Source organism: Chanos chanos, chromosome 13, assembly GCF_902362185.1.
Source record: "Chanos chanos chromosome 13, fChaCha1.1, whole genome shotgun sequence".
In the NCBI taxonomy this organism is placed as follows: domain Eukaryota; kingdom Metazoa; phylum Chordata; class Actinopteri; order Gonorynchiformes; family Chanidae; genus Chanos; species Chanos chanos.
In genome coordinates, this window is record NC_044507.1 from 11,346,175 (window position 1) to 11,369,543 (window position 23,369).

The 23,369-nt window shown below is 42.1% G+C and overlaps 2 protein-coding genes across 2 annotated transcripts in view; both read left to right on the plus strand.

Annotated features, from left to right (window-relative positions):
- Positions 1 to 318: 318 nt before the first annotated feature.
- mosmoa (modulator of smoothened a) lies at positions 319 to 12,907 on the plus strand. Its single transcript, XM_030790720.1, has 3 exons — positions 319 to 912; positions 7,539 to 7,751; positions 12,502 to 12,907. Exons 1-3 carry the CDS (start codon positions 807 to 809, stop codon positions 12,684 to 12,686), a joined length of 504 nt encoding a protein of 167 aa, XP_030646580.1. The 5' UTR covers positions 319 to 806; the 3' UTR covers positions 12,687 to 12,907.
- A 5,744-nt stretch (positions 12,908 to 18,651) lies between these two features.
- The window catches only part of vwa3a (von Willebrand factor A domain containing 3A), a 17,246-nt gene continuing 12,528 nt past the window's right edge, over positions 18,652 to 23,369 (plus strand). Inside the window, exons 1-8 of the mRNA XM_030789667.1 lie at positions 18,652 to 18,776; positions 19,194 to 19,274; positions 19,608 to 19,662; positions 19,847 to 19,948; positions 20,057 to 20,163; positions 22,582 to 22,707; positions 23,021 to 23,129; positions 23,230 to 23,292. Coding sequence (XP_030645527.1) covers positions 18,652 to 18,776; positions 19,194 to 19,274; positions 19,608 to 19,662; positions 19,847 to 19,948; positions 20,057 to 20,163; positions 22,582 to 22,707; positions 23,021 to 23,129; positions 23,230 to 23,292 — 768 coding nt within the window. The remainder of the gene's footprint in view (positions 18,777 to 19,193; positions 19,275 to 19,607; positions 19,663 to 19,846; positions 19,949 to 20,056; positions 20,164 to 22,581; positions 22,708 to 23,020; positions 23,130 to 23,229; positions 23,293 to 23,369) is intronic.

Consider the following 23,369-nt stretch of genomic DNA (forward strand, 5'->3'; position numbering starts at 1 on the left):
AATAGTAGAGCTTCGTTTTCTCTCTCCTTTATTTTCTCTGTTCCGCTACAGACTTCATATCCCTTCAAGCGAACCTGGTCCGCTGGTAAGAGTTTCTCCACATTTGCCCTCGAAGAGAACAGATACCAATGATTTAGCAAAGACAGCCCGTTACAGCTTGCAGTTTAATGCAGATGCGATCCCAACAGAAGGGAAGAGGAGGCATGATTAAGCAAGAGGGAAGGATGGCTCTCCGCACGCATAACGGTAACGATGATGATAAGGACATGATTTTTGGCACAGTATTCTGACCCAGTTTTAGTGTCCCTTTCATTTTGATCTTGTGTGCGAGGAATTCCCTGCTTAAATACGTTTGCTGAAATGGGTTTTTGGGCGTCGCGTAGCTGTAGGCCCTCCGTCCGGCACACGGACCCCGAAAGAGAGAGTCTGTAGTTAGCAGGCTAGCCCCAGTCAACAAATGCTGCTGTTGTCCACTGGATCTCTCCTGGGCCCTAGCATTGATCTTTTGAGAGGTATTGCTTTGTCGGAGAAAGTGTAAGGACTAAACTTGGCCACCAGAGATGTAATTTTGCAATCCCTCGCTTTGAATGGAAGGAAAGATTGGATTGCTCCCGAAGCTAAAGCCCTATCTTGCAGCGATGTGGCGAAATGGCAACGGAGGGTTGAGCCTGTGAATTCGGGCTCCTGGAGGGGCGAGGTAGGACTCCAACACCGTGCTGATATCGAACATTTATCAAGAGATCAACCTCACCTTGGAGCTGCCCTATCAGTGTTCTAAATTAAGGATAACTAAAACTTTGACTGAAATGGATAAACTCACCATAATATCAGGATGCCTCTTCCTGGCTGCGGATATATTTGCTATAGCTAGCATCGCAAATCCCGACTGGATCAACACGGGCGAGTCGGCAGGTAAGAAATTTCTTCGTTTTTTGTGGTGAACTGTGGAAGCGTGCAGTCTTTTTACACCCATGTTCACCATGACGGTCTTTGTAAACTGCGAAGATAATTCTCTCGATATCTTGCATGGTTGCCTTGTCTTTTAATGTAATTTCAAACCGTACTGGTGGGAGCTCTTTTCCTCCTTTCTTGTGCATTTAGGCAGATTATCATCGGAACAAAGATATCATCGATGCTGCTTAGACACAGCGTTCTGTCTGAGTCTCAATAGCATCCTCTCTATTGTCCCTCAGTGTTCTGCAGATAACATCTCAGATTTAACATATCACATCTGAAAAATGTCAAACTCAATTTTGTTACTGTAAACGCAAATGGAACAGAAAGGAGGGATTAAAAATGTCAAAACAGAATCGAACTAGACAATGTCAACAATTTCCCATTCTTAATAAGAGATTACAAAATCGTTAAATTTTCTTGACTGCACTGTGATTTTTTTTTCAGAGTTCAAAAACTAAGCGAAAGCTATCAATGTACCTACTAAACAACAGCGCAGCGATGCATGCGAAGTCTCTGGTTCATTAAGTCTTGATCCGTATGTTCAACATACCATACTCAAACTACTTCACTCTCTGTTTGCAAAGTAGGTAAAAATAAAGAAAAAATTCGCATAACAGCTTTCAGTCACAGCATTAAACAGTCAAACACTGTCGGCTTTTTTTTTTTATCCTGCCTCAGACTTCAAAATGCAAGTCAGTCTATTGATAGACATCTGCGCTTTGTTTGCCGGGCATGACAGCTTAGTAAATGGGTCAGCAAAGGGTTCAGTTCAGCCATCATTCACTGGAACCAGTCAGAGTAATCAAACCGTTTTTTCCCCCTTCTTGACCTTGGTCACACCGTTATGTGACACCTCTATCACGGGGGATTTACTGTAATTTTTTTTTAGTTAGCTAGTGTTTTTATGTTTTGTTTTCACTCACACAAACGCCAGGGACAGTTGGCGCTCTATTTTTGTATCATAATTTTGTTATTTTCGTAGAGTATTGCTCCGTAATTACTGACTGTATAATTTAAGAGCTTTCTCTTCTGAGAAACTGAATTGACATTTCTTTGCTGAAGTAGTCAGCAGCCATTACAAATGTTTTTGTTTTGTTTTGTTTTTTCGGGGTTTTTTTCATGCTTCAGTCTGTTTTTGGCAAGAGCAATTTTGTCGATTCTCTGCAGTAATGTGTATGAAAAGCAAGAGGACAGAGAAATAACAATAAAAAATATATAACTTATCTAAATGGGTTAAACATTTAAATGGGTTAAATACCGAAATAAACGAAATGACATATAAGTTTATGACATTTCCTATTCCAGTAAAATATTTGAAATAGAGTGTATATTTGCGGAGATTTGAACGTGAAAGCATCTTTGAAACATGCAGTTGTTTGGGTTGTAGTTAGGATCCTGGTGATGTGTGAAGTCAGCAATGTTGCCCTGGTCCTGTCTTTTTAACGGTGAAAGCATTGAACCGCTTCTTTTCATGTGGATTCAGACGTAAAGAAGCCAAACAAGGGATCTTTAAGTTCTTACTGACCGTGGACTGTTTGTTACGTATTTTGCTTTTGGTAAACATTTAATGTTCTTTTGACTGCATTAAACTAATTCATGGATTAGAACATGTCTGCCTGTGCATTGTGTACGGGTTTTCAGAGTAATTGCAGGTTTAAGCTTTCTGCCCATTCAGGCCACGCTTCATGGATATGAGCGTACAAAGTGCGTCTAAGACATGAAATCACACCAACAGTATATGAAGATTTTTGAAGGGGAGATTGAGCTGGCCTTTAAAAAGGGTCTAAGGCAGAGAGGAGTACAGCAGGGGTGTAGGACAGCAAACTTGAATCACAGCACAGGGAAGACATGCTCTTTGCAAAACAATGTCCAACAGAGTCCCTGAATACAGACCAATACAAATGAGCTCTATCACCATTATATTAAATAAAGACGTGGTTTGTTTTACTGTTTTTTTGGGGGGGGGTTTCTTTGAAACACTGATCAGATTGTTTGTGTGTTGTAGCTCATATGGAGCTGTTTGCTTCTTAAACACTTGTTTTTTTCCCCCCTTTTTCATTGAATGGAATCTCTTTGACTTAAAAGCTTTTTTAAGCAACTGGTAATATGATGGTTGATTGACACTGTGGTAAACCAGTCACACATTTTCGAGACCTGTTTGCTGTAGCTGTAGAAGTCAAGCTGTAGTTAAATGCGCCTTGCATTTTCAGCTTGCAACCACATGGTACTTCATTCATTAACAAGCGTGAGTGTGTGTGTGTGTGTGTGTGTGTTAAGATGATGATCTGTCGCTGCCTGACTTTTTTCTTTCATGGGAGATGTTGTTTGCCCCCCCCCCCCGCCACCACCTTGTGATTTACTTCTTCTCATAACGCATGGTTCTATTGAGCCTGTGTCATTTGGGCTCCGTGTAGAATGTCCATATGGTTAATGTATGAGTGGTTTCTACCGCAGGCTCAGACACCGTGGTCTGAAAGATGAGATTTTTTTTTTCAGCGGAGATGATATACACACATCTTTGACTGAGTGCCACGAAGGACTAATGTGTCTGTCCCAGAAACTATTCTCACCTCAGTGTGACACACCTGGAGGCAGCCACAACTAATTCACATCTCCCCCCTCCACTTCCATCACTTCCACAGAAAGTGAGAAAGAAGGTTGTAGTGTTCTTTCAAGTCCTCTGGCTCAGGATATTCCGTAAGCAGAATAATAGAACTACAGAAGGGTGTCACAGTTCTGCTATATCTAACACGCAGTCACACACAGCTTAATTGCAGGAGGTCAGCATAGCTGCCGTAAGGGAACATTCTGTCCAGATGTGCGTGACGAACATTCTACAATGGAATCATGGAATGTTTACGTTCTGTGGAATGCTCTCTCTCTTTTGCATTTGCTTTGAAATGCATAGTGACATTAGAATGCCAGTTTATGGTTTTGTATTTGAAAAGAGATCATAAGCAAACATGAGAGATTACACAATAGAGACCTTCAAGCTTGAATCGTGACTAAAAGCCCGGTCGTTCATACTGGCAAAAACATGAGTTGGTGGTCGTGACATTTTGAAAACAGAAATGCTGGGCAGCTCTTCAAAAGCAGAGAAATTGTGTGTGTGTGTGTGTGTGTGTATTTGTGTGTGTGTATTTGTGTGTATGTTTGTGTGTGTGTGTGTGTGTGAGAGAGAGAGAGAGAGAGAAGGCCATTGAATGTGTCTGTTAAACTCCATAAATGAAGAGTGTTGATGAATATGTGTGTAGAACTCAGCATTTATAAGAACTTGTGTGTGTGTGTGTGTGTGTGTGTCTGTGCCTGTGTTTATGTGAGAGAGCTTATGAATATGTGTATCTTTCTGTGTGTGGCAACTGGTGTGTGTGTGTCTGTGAGAGAGAGAGAGCGAGACCACCGATGAATGTGTGTGCGTGTGTCATTGTAACATTCTCATTGTGCTGTACTGGGGGTTCACTCGTGTGGGAAGCTGGACTGTTTGGGAGGTGTCGATGGCATTTTTAAGAGGGCACTTTTCTGTTCACAATTAAATCAGCAGCCCAGTGGAAATGCCAAGGCCTCCCTCTGATTTCAGACGGCACTCATCCGATGCCACAGCCTCCCAGAGGTGAACATTTCACTGAAGAACAGCGGGGAGAAAAAAAGAATTTTGGAAAGACTTGACAGTACTTTTTTTTTTTTTTTTTTTCTTTTCCTCTACCCCCTACAGTCATTAACATGCCACCTTTTAAGGATGTCTTTTTTTTTTTCTCCTCACCGAAACACATCCGTTGATAATTCCAGTCCGTTTTTTGTTTTTTTCTGTAACCTCTTCATTTTAACAACCACGTGAAAATAACGAACATGTGAAAATATTGTTTGTGCCTGTGTGGCTTGACAACAGGTTTCACTGTTTAAGGGTTATGTAAGAAAAGGACAAAGAGTGTTTTGGGACCTACTGTCCTTGTGCTTCGGGTCGTCCGCTCCTCTGTGTCTCACTTGAGACTCAAATCAGCATTCCTCTGGTTTCCCTAACTCCCTAACTTTTCTTTCTAAACTTCTAATTGCTATTTTTCACCTTTGAGCGTCTTAGCTCCCTGATGTTTTTCTGCGTGCATGTTGAATCAGTCTTATGTCGTCATTATTAGATAAAAAAAAGTAGTATTTTTGTTGTCAAACCACTGAATATTCATTATGAATAGAAATGCGAGTAATCGTCATTTCGTCCTGTGTGGATGCGTGTTGGATGGTGATTGTGTGTGCATGTGTGTGTGTGTGAGGTGGTGTTTTGGGCGATGTAGTTGAAGAATAAAAGCTGGCGGCACATCCACCCACCGGGGTTCAGAAGCTCTTTGAGTCATCCATCCTCAGCTCCACCACAGCAGCAGAGCTTCAGTCCCGTTAATGAGAGTGTCGTCCAGGAAGCCGCTACGTCTCCACCGTTTCCTGTAGTTTAACACACTCACACACACACTCACTCACACACACAGTCACACACACACGCGCATGCACTCATAAGACATACATGCATACCTAAACAGACAGTCACAGAGGGTTGAATATGCGCATTCAACGCTGCTTTTCAGCGCTTGGATTCTCTTGTCACGGTCAAATGTGCAGTTTTGAATGAAGGTCGTTATCTGGGATTATCAACTCACAACTGAAAGTCGAGTGCTGGATTTGTTTCCCTTTTTAAAGAAAGCACTTTTCCAAAGAAAAGTTATAGGCAGATGTTTTTTTTCATAGAGAGATATAGAACCGACTCAGTCTCTCTTCCTCTGCAGCAGGTCTCATCTTGTCTCCAGCCGCAAAGCCTGTTGGGAAATGAGGCATTGCTCCATTGCTTTGACTTCTCATTTAATGCTCCCCATTTATTTATCCAGATGTGTGGCTGTACAAAACTTGCCTTAGGATCTTATATATGTGCGTGTGAGTGTGTGTGTGTGTGTGTGTGTGCGAGTGTGTTTTTCTACGTGTGTTTGGATGTGTGTATGCGTTGCTTGTGTGTTGCGTGGCGTGCCAGCCGGTTGTAACGTTGGAATTTGACTGAAAAGTTGTGAAGCAGCAGGGATTTGGGGGGGGAAGGGGGGGGGGGCTGGGAAATGTTTACAAGATGCAGGCGCGTGTTTCTATCGCTGCACTTTTAAAGGCTCTCTTCCCATTATTACCACATTCCTCCGTCGTCCATTATTCAATGGGATTTACAGCTTAAACGCAAACCGATTCATCAGTAAGTCACACTGATCTGCGAGATGTCATAAGGATTAGAGCTATGCCATCCTTTTGTTCTTTAGGATGCTCTAAGATGTGTCTTTAGGAATGGAACAGAATGTTGACTTTTTTTGGAACATTCCGTTGGAAGGACACATTCAGCAGTGTCCAGAAGGTTCTGGTGAATAGGAGAAGGCCTTAGGGAGGGTTCAGTGAGACTGTGTGAGGTAGAGGAAGGGTTGGTTCCCTAAGCTGTTGTTTTACAGGCTCCATTTTCTGCATGTCGTAAAGAGGACAGGATATCCTCTGTTCTTCTGTGTCCCGCAAGTTCGCCCCACGTCCAGTTTCCTCTTCAGAATCCTCTTCTGCCTGGTTTTTTTTTTTTCTTTCAGTGAGGAATTTTCTCTCTTTCTTTCCTCCCTTCCTCTCTGAGCAAAGTGGCACCGCTCATCCCGGCCTCACCGATGCTCACCAGCACACTCACATCTGTGAGATCCTCTACTGGCCTTTTTGGACCGTCTCTGTCTCTTTCCCCCCTCTCTCTTTCTCTCGCTCTCTCTCTCTCTTTTTCTCTCTCTCTCTCTCTCTCCCCCTCTCTCTTGCGTTCTCTATCCTTCTCTTTCTCTCTTCTCCTCCTTTCTGCAGAAGATCCCAGTATGATAGCAACAGTGACACATTTTGAGGTCTTTTCTCCTGAGGTCTTGTCAAAGATAAAGTCACAAGCTCTGCTCTCTCTCTCTCTCTCTCTCTCTCTCTCTGTCTCTCTCCTTTTTCTCCTTCTCTCTCTCACTCTTTCTCTTTCTGGTTCTCTTTGCCTAAGGCACTCTCTCACTTGAAAGGATGCCTGTGATCAACTGATTCTCTCTGTCACATGCGCTGAGTGTGGGGCTGACACACTCCACTGAGAGGGACAGGGTGAGGAGGTCACAGAAGCCTCCGGAAGGCTTCGTGAGGAGTCATAGCAGCAGATGTGTGGTCTGTGCCTGTGTGTGTGTGTGTGTTTGTGTGTGTGTGTGTGAGCAGATCCATTTAAAGGGATTTTTGTGGATGAGCTGTGGCTTTGACACTCACAGGTCAATCTGGTTGGCTGTGTGTGTGTGTGTGTGTGTGTGTGTGTGTAGAAAGACGGAGTCACTTGCTGTCACTTAGTCACTATACTTGAAATGACTGCTAGCTAAAAGAGCTTAACACCACGCTCTGTGAGAGCCTTATTTGACAACATTGTTATCTCCACTTTCTTTCATTGCTTAATTCCTCTCAGGCAACAGGTTTGAATCGCTCCATATTATCAGCACTTCTGAAGTTCTAATACAGTATGAAATACATACAGAATGAATGCGCTATTTATAGAACAATATTTTTCTGACTGCGGTTCTGATCCGTTTCAGGTGCTTTGACGGTGGGCCTGGTTCGGCAGTGTCAGACCATCCACGGACGGGATCGGACCTGTATCCCGCCCCGGCTCCCGCCCGAGTGGGTCACCACACTCTTCTTCATCATCATGGGCATCATCTCCCTCACCGTCACCTGCGGCCTGCTGGTGGCGTCGCACTGGCGCCGGGAGGCCACCAAATACGCCCGCTGGATCGCCTTCACGGGGAGTACGTACCTCCTTTCCATCAGTCCTCACCCAACGCTGGCCCGACTCCTCCACGGGAAGGAGACGTCTCTGGGTCCCGTTCACTGAATACACAAAAAACCAACATCACCCTCCAGTTTAAGGCTTTTCTGTTGAATTTTTAGTTGTCCTGCTTTAGACAAAAAAAAAAAAAACAAACACACATTTTTTGTCTTGAAGCATAATGTGAATCAGGAGGTATTATTTTTCTTGCTCGTAGTGTGAAATCGCACAAGCCCTGAAACAAACGAGTCACCTAAGACTTCAGTGTTTCCTTTCGCCGCTAGACCGTTCACAAATGACTTTTCACAGCGTCTGAGAGATTGAATGGGGCTCTGTGTGTGTTTACTGACAAAGAAACAGAGGCTCGTGGTCCGCTTTGGAACCGGACCGGTCGTTCGAACACACATTTAAGCCCTGTCTGCTCACCACTTTTACTACTCTCTCTTCCTCCCGTCGCCGAGCGGTCGCCGGGCGTAATGAACCAGAGCCTTGTGTTTAGAGCAGACACAGCTAACAGCAAAGTCGCTAATGAGTCGCAGTGTTTAGAAACCCTTCTGTCTGCGCCTGTGATTTTGATTTCGCATCGTATTTATTACGTATGATTTTTTTTTTTACCTGTCTGAGTAATCTAGTTTTAACACACATGATTTTTTTTTTGTTTGTTTGTTTTTTTAGTGGGGTTGCCGCGTCGGCAGTTTTAGCGCTACATTTCATGCCGTGTTTAAGTGCATTATCACATTTCCTGTTGGACCTTAGTAACGCTGACTGCCTGTGCTCATGTACGGAGTCTCAGGTCAGGTTTCAGTTCTCCGGTGGGTTCCGTGAAGATGCCGGAGTCCAGGCTGTGTCCGTAATGCTTCTCTGTTCTGTCGCTGCTCAAATGAATCTTTTACGTCTCTGTCGGCCATTCCTCTCCTCCCTCTCGCCCTCCTCCGCTGTATGGCACGGCCTCCGTGGGATAACGGTCCTCCGGCACCGGCCTTCACTCCCTCCTTCTGAACAGCTGGGTTGCATCCCCTGCCTGACAGGAGGAGGAGGGGGGGAGTACGAAAAAAAACAGTAGTTTAACACAATCACTAGGTACCCAGCTTTAACCAGGAACAAGTCAGAGTGGAAGACTTAATGTCCACCCTCAGATTAAATGTTGGTTCCGTCCAATCACGTGCTGTATCTGCATTAGGTGTAAAGTTATAACCAATCGTAGTGGTCAGGCCAGGCTTATAGTGTTTTTTCTATACTTGGTTTGTTAGTGTTCAGGGCTTGGTGTTTAGAGGAGTTTATGTTTTTTTTTTTCCCCCTAAAGGCTCAAAGATGGGGATTAGAATGACATGAAATGGTCCCCCCCCCCCCCTTTCTCTCTCTCTCTCTCTCCCTCCCTCTCTTTCTCTCTCTCACTCGTTCTCTCTCTCTCTCTCTCTCTCTCTCTCTGTGAAGTTTTTGAGGATAAACATTCTTCACATTCCTCTTCACTCCTCATAGACAGTCACATTTTCCAGTAAAGCGTGTTCTGAGGCAGTGTTATATGCAGGTGCAATGCCGGGTCATTCTTGTTGTTTTAAATAAGAATTTTGTTATTGTTGTTGCTGTTGTTTACATGTATTGTGGGTACATTTTGCTCCATGTTAAGTGTGGAGCAGAAACTATAGAATAGCTTTATCACATACTACATCTTTCCTTTCTTAGATAAGTGGCAGTGCAGTGAGAGTGGCACCGGAGCAGAGCTGAATAGAGAGAAAGAAGTCATTTGCTGAGAGTTACATAGATAGTGGCATGGTTGCCTTGGCAACTGGAGAGAAATAGTCCCAATTGTCCAGATTTCCGTTTGCCATTTTCTATTCTCAGTGACTCACTTCTCTCTCTCTCTCTTTCTTTCTCTCTTTCTTTCTCTCTCTCTCTCTCTGCTGTGTGTGTGTGTGTATGTGTGTGCGTGCATGTGTGTGTGTGTGTGTGCGTGTGTGTGTGTGTATGTGTGTGTGGGCGGTAGTTAAATCGTTAAAAGGAGCAATGGCAGGTTTTAACCGGAAATCCCACATGAAGCAGAACCGTGCACTCGCTGGGTCGTATATGCGATGGAAATGGGAGAGTGATGTAACTTCTTTTTGGAGAGAGTTGCGCGCATGTTTGTGTGCGTGTGTGTGTGTGTGTGTCTGAGAGAGAGAGAGAGAGGAGTAGTGTGAGAGAGGAAAAAGGAGAAGGGATAGAGTAAAGAAGTTGAGAGGCTTATGAAGTAGTCATTAAGGGATGAACACAGCTGGGAGAATACGCCTCATGCAGCCAGAGAATAGAGTGTGACTGTCAAAGCTCCATTCTTCATTTCTGGTTATTCCTTGCCGGAGCCTAGAATCTTCCGCTCACCTGATATTGGCTGCCAGACCCAGAGATGCAGTAGAAAGAGTACAACGAGGGAAGGGACTATGATGTCATAGTCAGTGGAACCAGTAGGGTCTTACACGTGATTGGTTGGAATGTTCGGTCTTTACTGAAATCAGTGAGACCTTCACTAGTGCAATACTCATGTCCTGCATGGCCAACAGGATCCAGATGATGCGTTGTCGCCTGAACTCGGATCAGGGTTGAACATCCTGCCCACTGTGAGGAGTTCCTAATCAGCTTTGTATTCTTTCCTCCTTCCAAATCACTCCCTAAACAGACTTCACAGGAGGGGGGGGCGGGGCGGGGCGGGGCGGTGGTGGAGTTCTGATTGGACAGTGCTATGAGAAGCGCTCGGTGGCACGTTTCATTTTAACATTGTCCCTCGTCTGTAGCTTAGACAGGAGAAACACCTTTATCCCTAAAAAACTTCATCCACCGTTGAAGGCCTGCATCCAGACGTCGGCTCGTCGGCCGGGATCCCGGGGCCACTTCCGTTTGGAAGCCTAGAACATTCCTCCCCCCTCCTCCCGGTACTCACGCCCCTAACTCCAGCAGTGCTGCTGGGACAGGTGGCAGAGAGCACAGCTGGATCTGGATCAGAGCCACCAGAACCTGAAAGAACCACATTGTGACAGGAGCATAGACCCTTTACTGTCCTCCACCACAGTGGGACCGGGACCTAACAGCCCAAACGGGGGGTTCACCGCTCTACCCGTCTCCGTCCTGGCCCACGCCAGACAAATATACGCCGAGTCCCCGTCTTCAAACGTCAGCGTTCGCTCCCGGCCCGTTGTGTTTATTCGACAGTGGGCCCTGAGGTGGCACAGGGGCCTTTATAAACAGGAGGAAAAAATAGTATTACACTGAGGTCATTTATATAACCTGCAAGTGCGTCTTATGGTTAAAATAGATTTGACCTCATTTTTAGGATAATATCTACTTTACTATCAAAAACTAAGCCCCATTCTTAAGTAGATGTAACTTTAGCCTGTATTTTTGGTTTGGATTCATCTTGGTCCAACTCTTATTAACAGAGCCTGTGTAGAGATTTGAAATAAACTTTCCTTTAGATGGAAGTTAATGTGGGGTCTGTTTGTTTGGTTTTTTGGTTTTTTTTGTGTGTGTGAAGACTTGACAGACCAGATGTGATGATTAATGGTATTCTTTCCGTAGAGAGATGAATAAATAATGTAAAGGAATTTTCGGCAGTGCAAGGAAACCATTAAAACACATTAAAACACATTTCGGGTATCATTTGCAAACCAAATCTAAACCAAAAAAACAAACACATCAAAGGATAAATTTGTACAGGTGGCCTGTGTGTATGTGTGTGTATATGTGTGTGTGTGTGTGTGTGTGTGTGTGTGTGAGAGAGAGAGAGAGAGAGAGAGTGAAAGCACATTTTAGACCCTCGAACGCTTTCAGTGAATTTGAGACATGTGGTTTAAAAAAAAAAAAAAATCAAAATAAATATCTGTGCACTCATCCATTTTAAGACCCACCTCTGACTTTGACTGGTTTAGTTCCTCTGTAAATCCGACAGTCATTCTGGGAATATCTAATCCCTTGTCCGTCTGGTCTTCCCCTTGGTTTTTAGGGAAATGGTCTTTGGTTTGTTTTATGAGTTAGGAAGGGAATGAGGTGACCCTGTCACTGTTGGTGAGGGTACAGTGTTCTTGTCTGACTGCCCAAAAAAACCACAAAACTCACGCTTTGCCTCATCTCCCCTCTCACGTACCCTAACTCTCTCACTCGCTCTCTCTCTCCTTCCCTCTCCCTCTTTTTTTTTCTTGTGTTCCTCTCTCTCTCTGTCTCTCTCTCTCTCTCTCTCTCTCTCTCTCTCTCTCTCTCTGTCTCTCTGTCGGAAGGCCAGTGTGTTTAATTGCAGTGTGGGTCCATGGTGAAAGATGCTATTATCTTGCTAATGGGTTTTGAGACGGAATTGAGTTGGTACTCCGGTGTTCTGCGAGGACCCTGGTCCTAATCGTCTAAAAGCTTTCACGCACAAGGCTACGTTTTCAGAGCGTTTGTTTTTCTCTGTAACAGGAGCCTGTTTTTCAATCCAGTCCAGAGCTTTAAAGTCTTGATGACATGAAATGGACTCTCGTTTGGTTCTTCATTATCTGAAATATTTATTTTCGATAAATGTCTACACTCACTCACTCACCCACTCTCCAACACTCCCCCTCGTTCCATCACCCGTACTTATTTTGATCGGTTTGTTTACTGTACAACTTGATATTTTGAAATTAATCTCTCTCCTTCTCTCTCTCTCTCTCTCTCTCTGTCTCTCTGTCTCTCTCTCTCTCTCTCTCTCTCTCTCTCTCTCTCTCTGTCTGTCTCTCTCTGTCTCTCAGTGATCCTGTTCTGTATGGCGGCCCTGATCTTCCCCATAGGATTCTACATTAATGAGGTGGGGGGTCAGCCGTATAAGTTACCCAATAACACAGTGGTGGGCTCCTCCTACGTGCTCTTCGTTCTCTCCATCTTCTTCACGATAGTTGGGCTGCTGTTCGCCGGCAAAGTGTGTCTGCCTGGCTGAGACTCGCGTTCCTCCGTTCTCAACTGGAACTAAAGGCGTACAAAAAAACAACAACTAAAAAAACGCAGAACAAAACAAAACAACAAAAAAACAATAGCACAGCCAGGACAGGAGGGACAGCAAACGGCGACGGAAACTCGGACAATAACAGACTAACTATTCGTGAGGACAGAAGACAAAAACGCTGTACACAGATATACGCACGTACACACACACACACACGAACGCAAACACACATGTACACACACACACACACACGAACGCAAACACACACACACGTACACACACACACACGTGAACACACGGCTCTCCTGCTACACGCTCCCTCCATCTCTCTGCTTATTTTTGAAACCAATTATTTACATTGCACTTTGGAGGAGGAGAAGAATCACCCGGAAACTGTCGGCTTAAGGGAGGGACCAGGGAGGGGAACAGCGACGACCCACCGACGTCCACGTCTCTCTCTCTCTCTTTCTCTCTCTTTTTTCCAGGGTTACCATGACAACAACAGGACTGTATCATCACTCTTGTCATTACAACACTCCGGATAGGTTTTTCCATCAAGAATTTGAATGAAAATTCTCTCCCTCTCTGTTCAGTGTTTTTTTTTTTTTTTTAATGCCAGGGTGAGTGTTGGGAGTCGATTTCTTAGGTGTCCAGTGCCCCTCCTTCAAAGTGAGGATGGGGGCAGGGGGAGCGTTAGGAGAACCCCGGGGTCATAGGGGGAGGTGTGAGGGAAAGGTCAGAACTGCAGGAGAAAGAGGGGAGCAGAGAGGAAGCCGGGGAAAAAAATCTGTGTGTCCCAGACCCCCCCCCTCCCCCAATATCGGTGGACTAACTGAGAACAGGGTGCAGACATAGACACTGGTCAGCTGTGTTAGGGGGGGAAAAGAAAGAGAGAGAGAGAGAGAAACAAAAGGGAAAGAGGAGTGTCGTGGTATGTGACTGGAGGATTGGAGTAAAGGTTACTCATTTATGTTTGGTTTGTTTTGTTTTGTTTTGTGTTGTGTTGTTTTGCTTTTTTGAATGATCAGAAGCACTAGGGCTGCAGGTCAGGACCTTGTGAGGCTGTGCCTCAGAGTGCGACACACACACACACGTGTACACATACACACACACACACACACACACACACACACACACGGGTGAGGAAAGGCCTCTGGATCTGGCGACCAAACCAAAAGGAAGTCCTACCTGCCCCGTTTCACACACACACACACACACACAAACAAACACACACACACACACACAAAAATGTGGAAGCATGGTGTGTTTAGGCCGCATCAGTCTTAGAGAGAGAGAGAGAGATGTGTTTTGTCCTACTTAACCTGATCACTTTTCTTTTTTTTTAATCTTGGTTTGTAATTAGGACTCTTGATTTTGCCCTTTACAGTTGGGTTTGTTAATTTGCTTATGTGCCATGATATGTTTTTTTTCCTCTCTCTATTGTTAAAAAAATAAAAATAACAAAAAAAAAAAAATCAAAGGGCAAAATTTCTGTATTAGGGAGCACCAAGCAGTGTAGCCGCTAGTGAACAAAAATACCACAAATGTACAAAAGAAGACCTCCTTACCTCATTGTTTGTTTGGTTTTTTTTGTAAGACAGTTTATTCTTTTTTTTTTTCTAATCATTATATTGTGTGCCCTTTAAGTTATGTCTTGCTTTCGATCGAAGACATTTAAGATAGAAATGTTGTGATCAGAGCAAATTATTTATCTTACACTGAATAAATGGAGTGAGAGAGAAGGTGTGCGTGAGAGTGTGACACAAAACGCGTTTGTTTGTTTGTTTGTTTTCTTTCTGCTTTAAAAAAAAAAAAACAACTACCCCCCCCCCTTTCCATTTATGTTGTGGCATTGAATATGAGTGTATTCTTTTAAAAAGACAAGCTGTTGACTTTATTGGAGAAGAGTCTGTGTTGTTTGTAAAGTTTATGAGAGGTATGAAGGCTTGAAATTGAAACGGAAAGTTTTTCTTTCTTTTCTTTTCTTTTCTTTTTTTTTTTTTCTTTTTTATTTGAACGTTTCATACCCATTGTTGTGTTTTGTTTTTTTTGTTAGACATTAACTGTACAAGGAAAAAAAAAAAAAAGTCATGTTCACAATGGCCTATTTGCTTCTTTTTAAATATCACAGAATGGTTCTCTTAAAATTGCACTTTTCCATGAGAGCATTTTAAAATCTATCGTACGGACGGAAAAAGCTATGCTACATTCTTAATGGAGGATTACACACACACACACACACACACACACACACAAAAAATGTATTTAGTAAATCTGTAGATGAATTTAAAAACAGACATATAAGAGCCATGAGAACAAAAAGCTTAATTTCTTGGCTCTGCGGAAGAATTTTATGTCCAATGGTATAGTTATAGGAATAGCTTTAAATTCAGGAATTATTTTACTGACTGTGTTCTCAGAAGTATTCACTTGAGCACTCTGGTTCGTTTTAAAGAACAGTCTGCTACTTTCTGTAGTAACAGAGCATGAATTTATGGCCCAATCCAGAAACCAATCCGTAGTCCCAATAGACACAGGTTCTTGGGTCTTTTCCAGGGTTTTAACCGGCCTTTAAAAAAGTCTGGATGGGTGTGAGTAGCGCGGCGTTAACTCTACGTCGCCCCCTGTTGGACGTTATGTAGAGTTTTCTGATACCTGTCCAGTCATTTCAGTTCTTTTCAAAAGTATTTGGAACAGGGGCAGATAAAACTCCACCATGAGGGCAGCTGCATATGTGTAGTTTTGGCTTTCAGCTTGACTCAAATGCATCTGATCCAGCTAACTAAAGTTTTGGTTGGGTGTGCTGGATTAGGGTTGATGGCAAGTTTTGTGTACTCTGTGGGCCCTCAGGTGTAGGGTTGCCTGCCACTGGGTTCTGGACAAAGGTAAGGGGAAGAGATCTGGGTTTTTGGACTGGGCCAAAAAGTACTGTAAGAGGTGTTGGGTGCTTGTCACGATGAAGCCATGACTCACATTTTAAAGAATACTCTTAAAAATAGATTTCTTTTCAAAAATGATTACAATGAAAATGAAAGATGCAACATGTCTTTTGTATAACGGACGATGAGTATTGATTTATTTATGATTTGTAAAGGGAAGAGTAAAAAAAAAGTGTATTGAAAACAGTATTATATATCAAAGGATGTTAGCATTCCTTGTGCACAGTTACTGTTAACAAATTCATCTTTACTGGCAAGACAACTGTTTTTCCCCTCTGCTTTGTTTATCTCACTGTATACAATAAAAGGCATCAAACTCACTGGGACTGTTTCACCTCAGCTCAAACTGAATGGAAGAAATCTGAATCATTTCGCACACAAAAGTCATACGCTAGATTTATTGGCCCTTCTCAGCTAACTTTGAATTTCAGAGCTGTTTTGGAAAAAGAGGCACGAACATGAAGAATGGTAATGCTTTACCCCCTACAAAACTTCCAATACCTCTGATGGCATCAATGTAGGTATGAACTCTGATATTTTAGGACGTTGGCACAGATCTATATTCCTATACAGTGCATATACATACATGTATGGAGAGAGAGAATGGAGGGGGTGGTGTTGATGTTGTGGAGTTCACATTTATAAACTAGGCCTACATCTTAATTCACAGATATCGGAGTCATACATAATGGAAAGTGGCGATTTATCTCGAAATCTGTAAAAGAAATTGAAGAAGGGTTGTGTTGAGAAGAACTTGAACTCACTCAACTTAACGTGTTCGTTAGCCGCCAAACAGCAGTGTTTTTCACCTGCTGCTAATTTTAACCAATTTACATCAATGTAATCAACGCAGCTGGAATAGTAAATATGTTCCTCTTATATAACACTGTTATATCGACGGAAATATGCGTTAACTTTTAAATTGTTCCCAGATGGTGCTGGGCTACATTTTACCCACAGCCTGGTACATTTAACCCGTCCTGTGCAACAGCTTCTGAATCACTGATTAGATTGTAATAGTAGGCCTAGATGTGTATGTTTGTATGTTTCATATATGAATTGTTGGTGCTCATATTCTAACGGTCTACAGTACAAAGGCTCGCAATTTGATGCACAGAAGACGGAATTGTCAGAAATAGTAGGAAATGTACATGTCTTGTAATGTGTTTTTTTTCCCAACAGGATTAATATCCGCTCAGTCATATTCTCCTTGAAATCAGTGACAAGCAAAAACGTTACGCGTTGTGCAAAATGCTTGATCAAATGAATGCAGGGTACAACTTCACTGTCCTCGTCTTTTCAATAGCTCTGTTTCCTTGGAGACGGGAAACACAAAGTAGAGAGTGTTGACTTCTTCCTTCTGTTGAATGAAGTCACCGCATAAAACTTGCTATACGGTTTAATAACTCATCTTTGCTGTTTAGATCTTAGGTTAAGTGATTTAACTCGTTCGGTTTGACGTTTTCACGCATTAGAACACGCGCCGCCGCGGTTGGGTTCGTATTAAATTTTGTCTTTAAAAGGTAACGTTCTGAACGGAAAGAGCAACAAATCATTGATCATCCGAGTCACGTTTCATGTATTTGGTAAAAGAAGTTAGAGAGGCATCAGTAGTCCTTTAAACAAACACCTTTAGTCCATTAATCTTTTTAAAATCAATTACGAGGAGCTCTGTGTGATGAATTTCAGTGTTCTTTGAATTCATGTTGGGTAGCTGAATAACACTTTAGTGTTCATCCATATTTTCTGAGCGCAGAGAAGGCCTTACTGCAAGTTTTATTGTGAATATTGAAACGGCAAAGTATAGAGGAAATATCGTGCATTACTGGTTCCGTTTCAGTCAAGTTCTTTTGAAGAGAATAAGAGCCTGTAAGCCTTTTGCTCATCAACAATCAAACAATATGAAAAAAAAAAAACCTCGTCAATTTTATGTCTCGTCCTTTGAAGAAGATCCTACATCTCTGAGTGGCAAGTGGAAACCAACTGCAATATGTCATCAATTTTGGAATGATCAATAACCATTGATCTGTGCAGAAGCCAAAGAGCAACTAATTCATTCTTCTGTTCCCATAACCAAGTTTAACTCTAAAGTCCTTTATATGAGCAATCACTTTGGATTTCATACTCACTGGCTTGAGAAGAGGTCTCTTGTATTGTAAATGTAGACTGCTCCAATGTTTCTGCAAGACATAAACATAATAATGTTAAATCAAAGTATGTGAGTCGCATTTATAAGATTATTATTGTACGTATTGTTCCTGCTTGAAGACTATTGATCGAACCAATCATGTCTACACAAATCAAACAGGCCGTTTGAAACAACTAGGACAGTTGGATTTTTTTTTTAGCTTTTCTCCATTTCTCTCCATTGTCCTGCAGTGTAATTGCAGCAGGCCTAGTCCCAGCATAACTGATCTTCCTCCCCTTGTCTCCTTTGCTTTTTTTCTTTTCTTTTCTTTTTTTTTCTTTCTTTCTTTTTTTATTTTTGCTCTGATCTGTATGCAGGCTGGACGGGTCTGAACAGTGTAGACAGGGTTGTTATCATTTTGTTTTCAGCCATTCATCTCTTATGTAGGACAGTTTTGATGACAGTATGTTCCGTACATGGGCTGGGATGTTATTTTAGCGTTAGGAAATAGTCCCTCATTAATCTGAGGGCTGTTGAACAGCTCAGAGATAAGAGTTTGTATGAGAAATGTGATGTGTTCTTTGCACAGGTGATGGTCTCCCTGGCAACAGTGGTGGTCAAACTGAAGACTTTCTGATGATTGCACAGAAATGATTGCCTATGTCATTACTCTTGTTAAAGTATTATGGAAAAAACTGTATATGAACTGTAATGTCAGTGATCAGTATTTGTTTAATGGGTGATTCATTTTATTGAGTCGTCCTTTATTTTATAATTAGACAATTTAAGTTGTCAGAAACATTACCTTCTAATTGATTGAGACTTCAAGATTAGGCGTTGCTTATTGATTATGTACTGTTGATCAGTTTGTTCATTTTTGGCATCGCAGACAATGCCTGGTGAGAGGAATGAAAGGACAGAACTGAAGAGCTCAGCTGATTGGCTGGAGACTCACAGTCTACATCACTGTGGTCTCACGCTGTCTCACCTGCTCTCCCTATGTTCTCACAGTCAACAGTAAGACAATCTAACACACACACACTCACACACACTCACACACACACTCACAAACATATAACAGTATTCTCCAGCCAATTTCAGCGACACACACACACATACACGCACACATATGTGGACAATAAAATGTGTTCAGTTAGTCCATTTAATCAACAGACAATTAATTTTTCTGTTCAGTTCAGTGCTCTTACTTTAATACCCCATGGACGAACACAAATAATACACTCGCCAGTATGTAAACCTCATCTACTCATACTGACACACTCACACATACAACAACATACACACAAATTGGGCTGGTTGGATTCTCTGTGTGTGATATAAATAAATAGTCCTCTCTCTCTCTCTCTCTCTCTCTCTCTCTCTCTCTCTGTCTCTGTCTCTCTCTCTCTCTCTCTCTCTCTCTGTAAATGGCAGGGCTGGGGGATGCGACAGGTCCAGCAGACAACTCTGGATCAGTGCTACGGCTCTCCAAGACTTTGAGCTTCAGCTTTACCGGTAAATCTCTCTCTCTCTCTCTCTCTCTCTCTCTCTCTCCCTCTCTCTCTCTCCCTCTCTCTCTCTCTCTCTCTCTCTCTCCCTCTCTCTTTCTCTCTCTCTCTCTCTCTCTCTCTCTCTGCCCTCTTATGTATGAACATAGACAATGGATGGAACAGAAGTTCATCTCTGTTGCAGCACCAAGAGTATATGTATATGTCCTATTCTGTATGTTCCATACTGTATATAAACAACCTAACTGACCACAGAACTGAAGGTGCATGTGTAGGTCTCTCATACTCCTATCACCAGGCATAACATTAGTGTTTGATGTGTGTGTTGGTGTCTCTACAGAGCGATCGAGATGTACCACAGCAGGATTCAGTGGCTCAGCCAAGATAGCATGAGGGTAAATCATTTTACATTCAGTTTGATCATTCATTTTATATTTTCAAGACTACAGCTGTTTCTCTCTTCTGTCAGCTGATGTGTGTGTGTGTGTGTGTGTGTGTGTGTGTGTGTGTTTTAAATGGATTAACTCTTTGTGTTTTAAGTGATTGCTCTTTGGACTGAGACTGATTGTCATTTGCTAGGTGTTTGGGGTGGTGAAAGGATCCAAGCTTGGTGTTTTGATTGACACATCTGATGTCAGCTCCTCCTCAGACAGACTACCAGATCTTCAGCACAACCTCTTAGTTACACCCGCTTTCTCCTTGTAAAGTTCTTTTGACCTCCGTAATTTTATTTTCTCTCATTTGTCATTCTAACGTGTGTGTGTGTGTGTGTGTCTTATTCCACTCTAGCGTCTTATAGAGGAACAGTTGTGTGCAAAGGAGCAGCTGTACCTGATGTCTTTTAATACAGAAGTCAACAGTCTTCGGCATGAACCCAGAGATGTGAATGCAGTCAGGTGAGTTTGCAAGTGTATCGCAGGTTTTGGGCTCTCAAATGAAGGAAAGGCAAAGAGCACAGCTGATGACAGGGCAGGTTTGTGTAATGATCAGCGTTTCTCCTCCTCTCATTGGCCATACCTTTCAAGTGGGAGGGCTGCTTGTGGTACGGAACACTGGCCAAAACATAAAATGTTTCAGTCTGTTCTAAACTGTGTTTACATATTAGGTCACCATGGTGAGAATAATTTACTGGTGCCCACATTATTTATACAAGCAAAACCAATAACATGCACATGTATTACAAAGACCTTGACCAGTCACTGACTGTTATTCATTTAAAAAAATATGTTAAAATATATTTTCTGTCTCAAAGTTTCAGGCTAGATTAGTCACATTGTATCTATCTGTTATGGTCAACATTTTGTAAACTGCCGTAGAATTTATGCAGCCCATAAAAACGTTCCTTTCCTGAAGAGATCATCAAAAAAAAACAGTATAAACTGAAATTTCGCTGTTACAGAAAATGTAGTTACATCATTTGAGGCTTCACTGACATGACACTTTGGAGGACAACCTTTTGTGTTTTGTGTATTTCCAGTAAAAATAGGTGCAGGAAATTCTAAAAGCAATTCTCCAATGACATGTTTATTTTTAATTCTCTGTGGTTTATTTTCAGATGGATATTAAATGTCTATCCTGAAATGGTTGTTGTTGTTATTGTGAGTCATTCGGGACTGCGTAGGTACATGTGACAAGAGTCTGTGTTGGCATTAACAGCCGGGCAGACACCAGAGACTAGAGAGAGAGAGAGAGAGAGAGAGGGAGAGAGAGAGAGGGAGAGAGAGAAAGTGTGGAGACAGATTGGATTACAGTTTGTTCTGTACTGTACTGTGTTTTGGACAAAGTGGACTCTGTTCGGCCTGCATTAGTGCTGAATACTGCTGAAGAATAGAGGATGGATGTCTGTAAATGGAAAATGTTTCACTCTGTTCGATTTAGTCAGTCAAGTCGAGTCATGATTTAAAATCCCCGGGAGGCCGGGATTTCATTTTGCAGGCAATTTGTTAATAAACTGAGAACATAAAGAGATAAGACCAAGATCCAAAGTTGCTAATATACGCTATGCATGCTGTTAGGCAAAAGCATATACTAGCCACTTGTTTCCAAAACAGAGAATATCCAAGTCAGTGTACCTAAAATCTGTTCTGATTCTAAGGCAAATGGTATTACATCACAATAAAAAGGAGAAAATAAGTAGGTATCTTGTACCATATTAAGCTGATCAGTAGCGGCAGCAATAAAGGCATGCTTTGAAATTGCTTGGACTGATTGAACTTTTTATCTTAAGGGCTTTGTATCTCCGGCTAAAACTGAAATGATAGAGGGAGAGCGTTATCTGAGGGGAGACTTTCTGTTTTCCTCTTCGAATGTTTGAAAAATACCTCTGACAAAGTTGCCATTTTTGTATGGCCGATAATTATACCCGTAATTTTCTAACAACAGTTTTGCTCATTCATTTCACAGTTTGACATTGTTTTTGTTTCCAAACCGAGACAGCGCTGAAAAGGTGAAAACTGACTCACTGAAATGTTCTTTGAAAAAAAATAACGTTTAACATTAAAGAAAAGAATAAATTTTCTAAAACAGTAAATGTGCTCTTGTCCTCGTTTGCAGGCTGCATCTTTTTTTTTTATTGTTTTGATTGAAAACTCTCAGTTAATAAGTGTCCCGAGATATTCATATATCTCTAGCACGACCTTCTTACCTCCCGATTCTTAATGGTCGTCTCTTGCAGAGAAAGTAGTTCTATCTTTACTTTTGATCCCAACAAATTAAAATCAAAGTTAGAAAAAAAAAAAATCAGTCAGCTTTTCTGCAAGAGGGTGAGATTAGATAATGTTCAAGGCCAATGGTGTTGAAAATTTGCAAATAGTCGCCCATTTTGAGTCTTAACTTCCTCCAGATGGTTATGCAGAAAACGATACGAAGCCACAACAGTGTGCTCTGCTCCCTTCTTCTTCTTCTTCTTCTTCTTCCTCTTCTTCTTCTTCCTCTTCTTCTTCTTCTTCTTCTTCTTCTTCTTCAAACCGGAGGGGGTCTAATATGCCAAGTGTTTTTTTTTTTGTTTTTTGGGGGTTTTTTTGGAAGAGATTCTTCCTCACCAATTTTTCAAAAGGATTTTTTAGTATTAGTAACGCAAAGGCCTGAAGTCATCCAGAACCGTTTGGAGAGCCCTAGAGTTTAGGTGTGCTAATATTTCAAACCCGAAAAGAGAAAGTAAACTTTTTTTTTTCTTCTATGCAGTATATTTAACTTTCCTCCAGCTGTCTTCCCACATGACAGCTAGATTGCTTCATCTCTCTTTTTCCTCTCTTTCTCTCTCTCTCTCTCTCTCTCTGTTTCTCCATCCATCCGTGCCTATCTCTCTCTCACAGGCTGCAGGAAGCTCGTGAGTGGGTTTTGAAGCTGGATGCTGCTGGAGGTTGTAACCTGCTAGAGGCAGTGAAGAGAGCTCTGACCCACACACAGCTCAACTCCCTACTGATCATCCTCAACTCCTGGTGACGGGCCAGAACAGAACTACATGCCCTTAGACCAGAACCACACAGCCCTCAGAAGATTTTAAAAATTCATCCATTCAAATTTTTTTTTGTTTTGTTTTGTTTTACAAAATTCTCAACTACATTCCGTATGGTGCAAATGTAGTTACACAACCAGACAGTTACTTTAAAATACACAAACAAAGCAATAATTTTTTTACATTGCATTTGGAACCACAAAATTCACCCCATTTAGTGTATTACCTAAACTAATTCGCTGTTTGTGATTAATCATGCATATTTTTTAATCCTTTCTATATATACTGTTTTTCAGCCCTGCACAACACACAGATGTTGTCTGTGATTACCTATCCCAGTGCATGCTGGGAAGGGATCTAGCAGTCCACTCTGTAGCCTACAACAGCAGCAGAGCTGAGACTATAGTGAGTAGAGGTTGTCTTTCAGACTGTTATCTGTGAGCTGTAAAGGACAGTTCACTCATCTTAATATTAATGAGCATTTGAGCATTTTGACCCATTACAGCACACTGTGAAAAGACTGGCTTCAGCTACAGGAGGGCAATATCACCTCTTTTCTGCTGCTTTGGTAATCTGAACTACTTTAATTTTGCTAACACATGAACAAATACATTCCCTTTGATTGTCTGGAAGTCAAAGTTTGAG

Bases quoted from the DNA above. Each gene is read 5' to 3' on its own strand.
- mosmoa (XM_030790720.1), top strand. From the start codon at position 807: ATGGATAAACTCACCATAATATCAGGATGCCTCTTCCTGGCTGCGGAT. The intron at 913-7,538 runs GTAAGAAATTTC...GATCCGTTTCAG, and splicing joins CAACACGGGCGAGTCGGCAG to GTGCTTTGACGGTGGGCCTG. The intron at 7,752-12,501 runs GTACGTACCTCC...TCTGTCTCTCAG, and splicing joins CTGGATCGCCTTCACGGGGA to TGATCCTGTTCTGTATGGCG.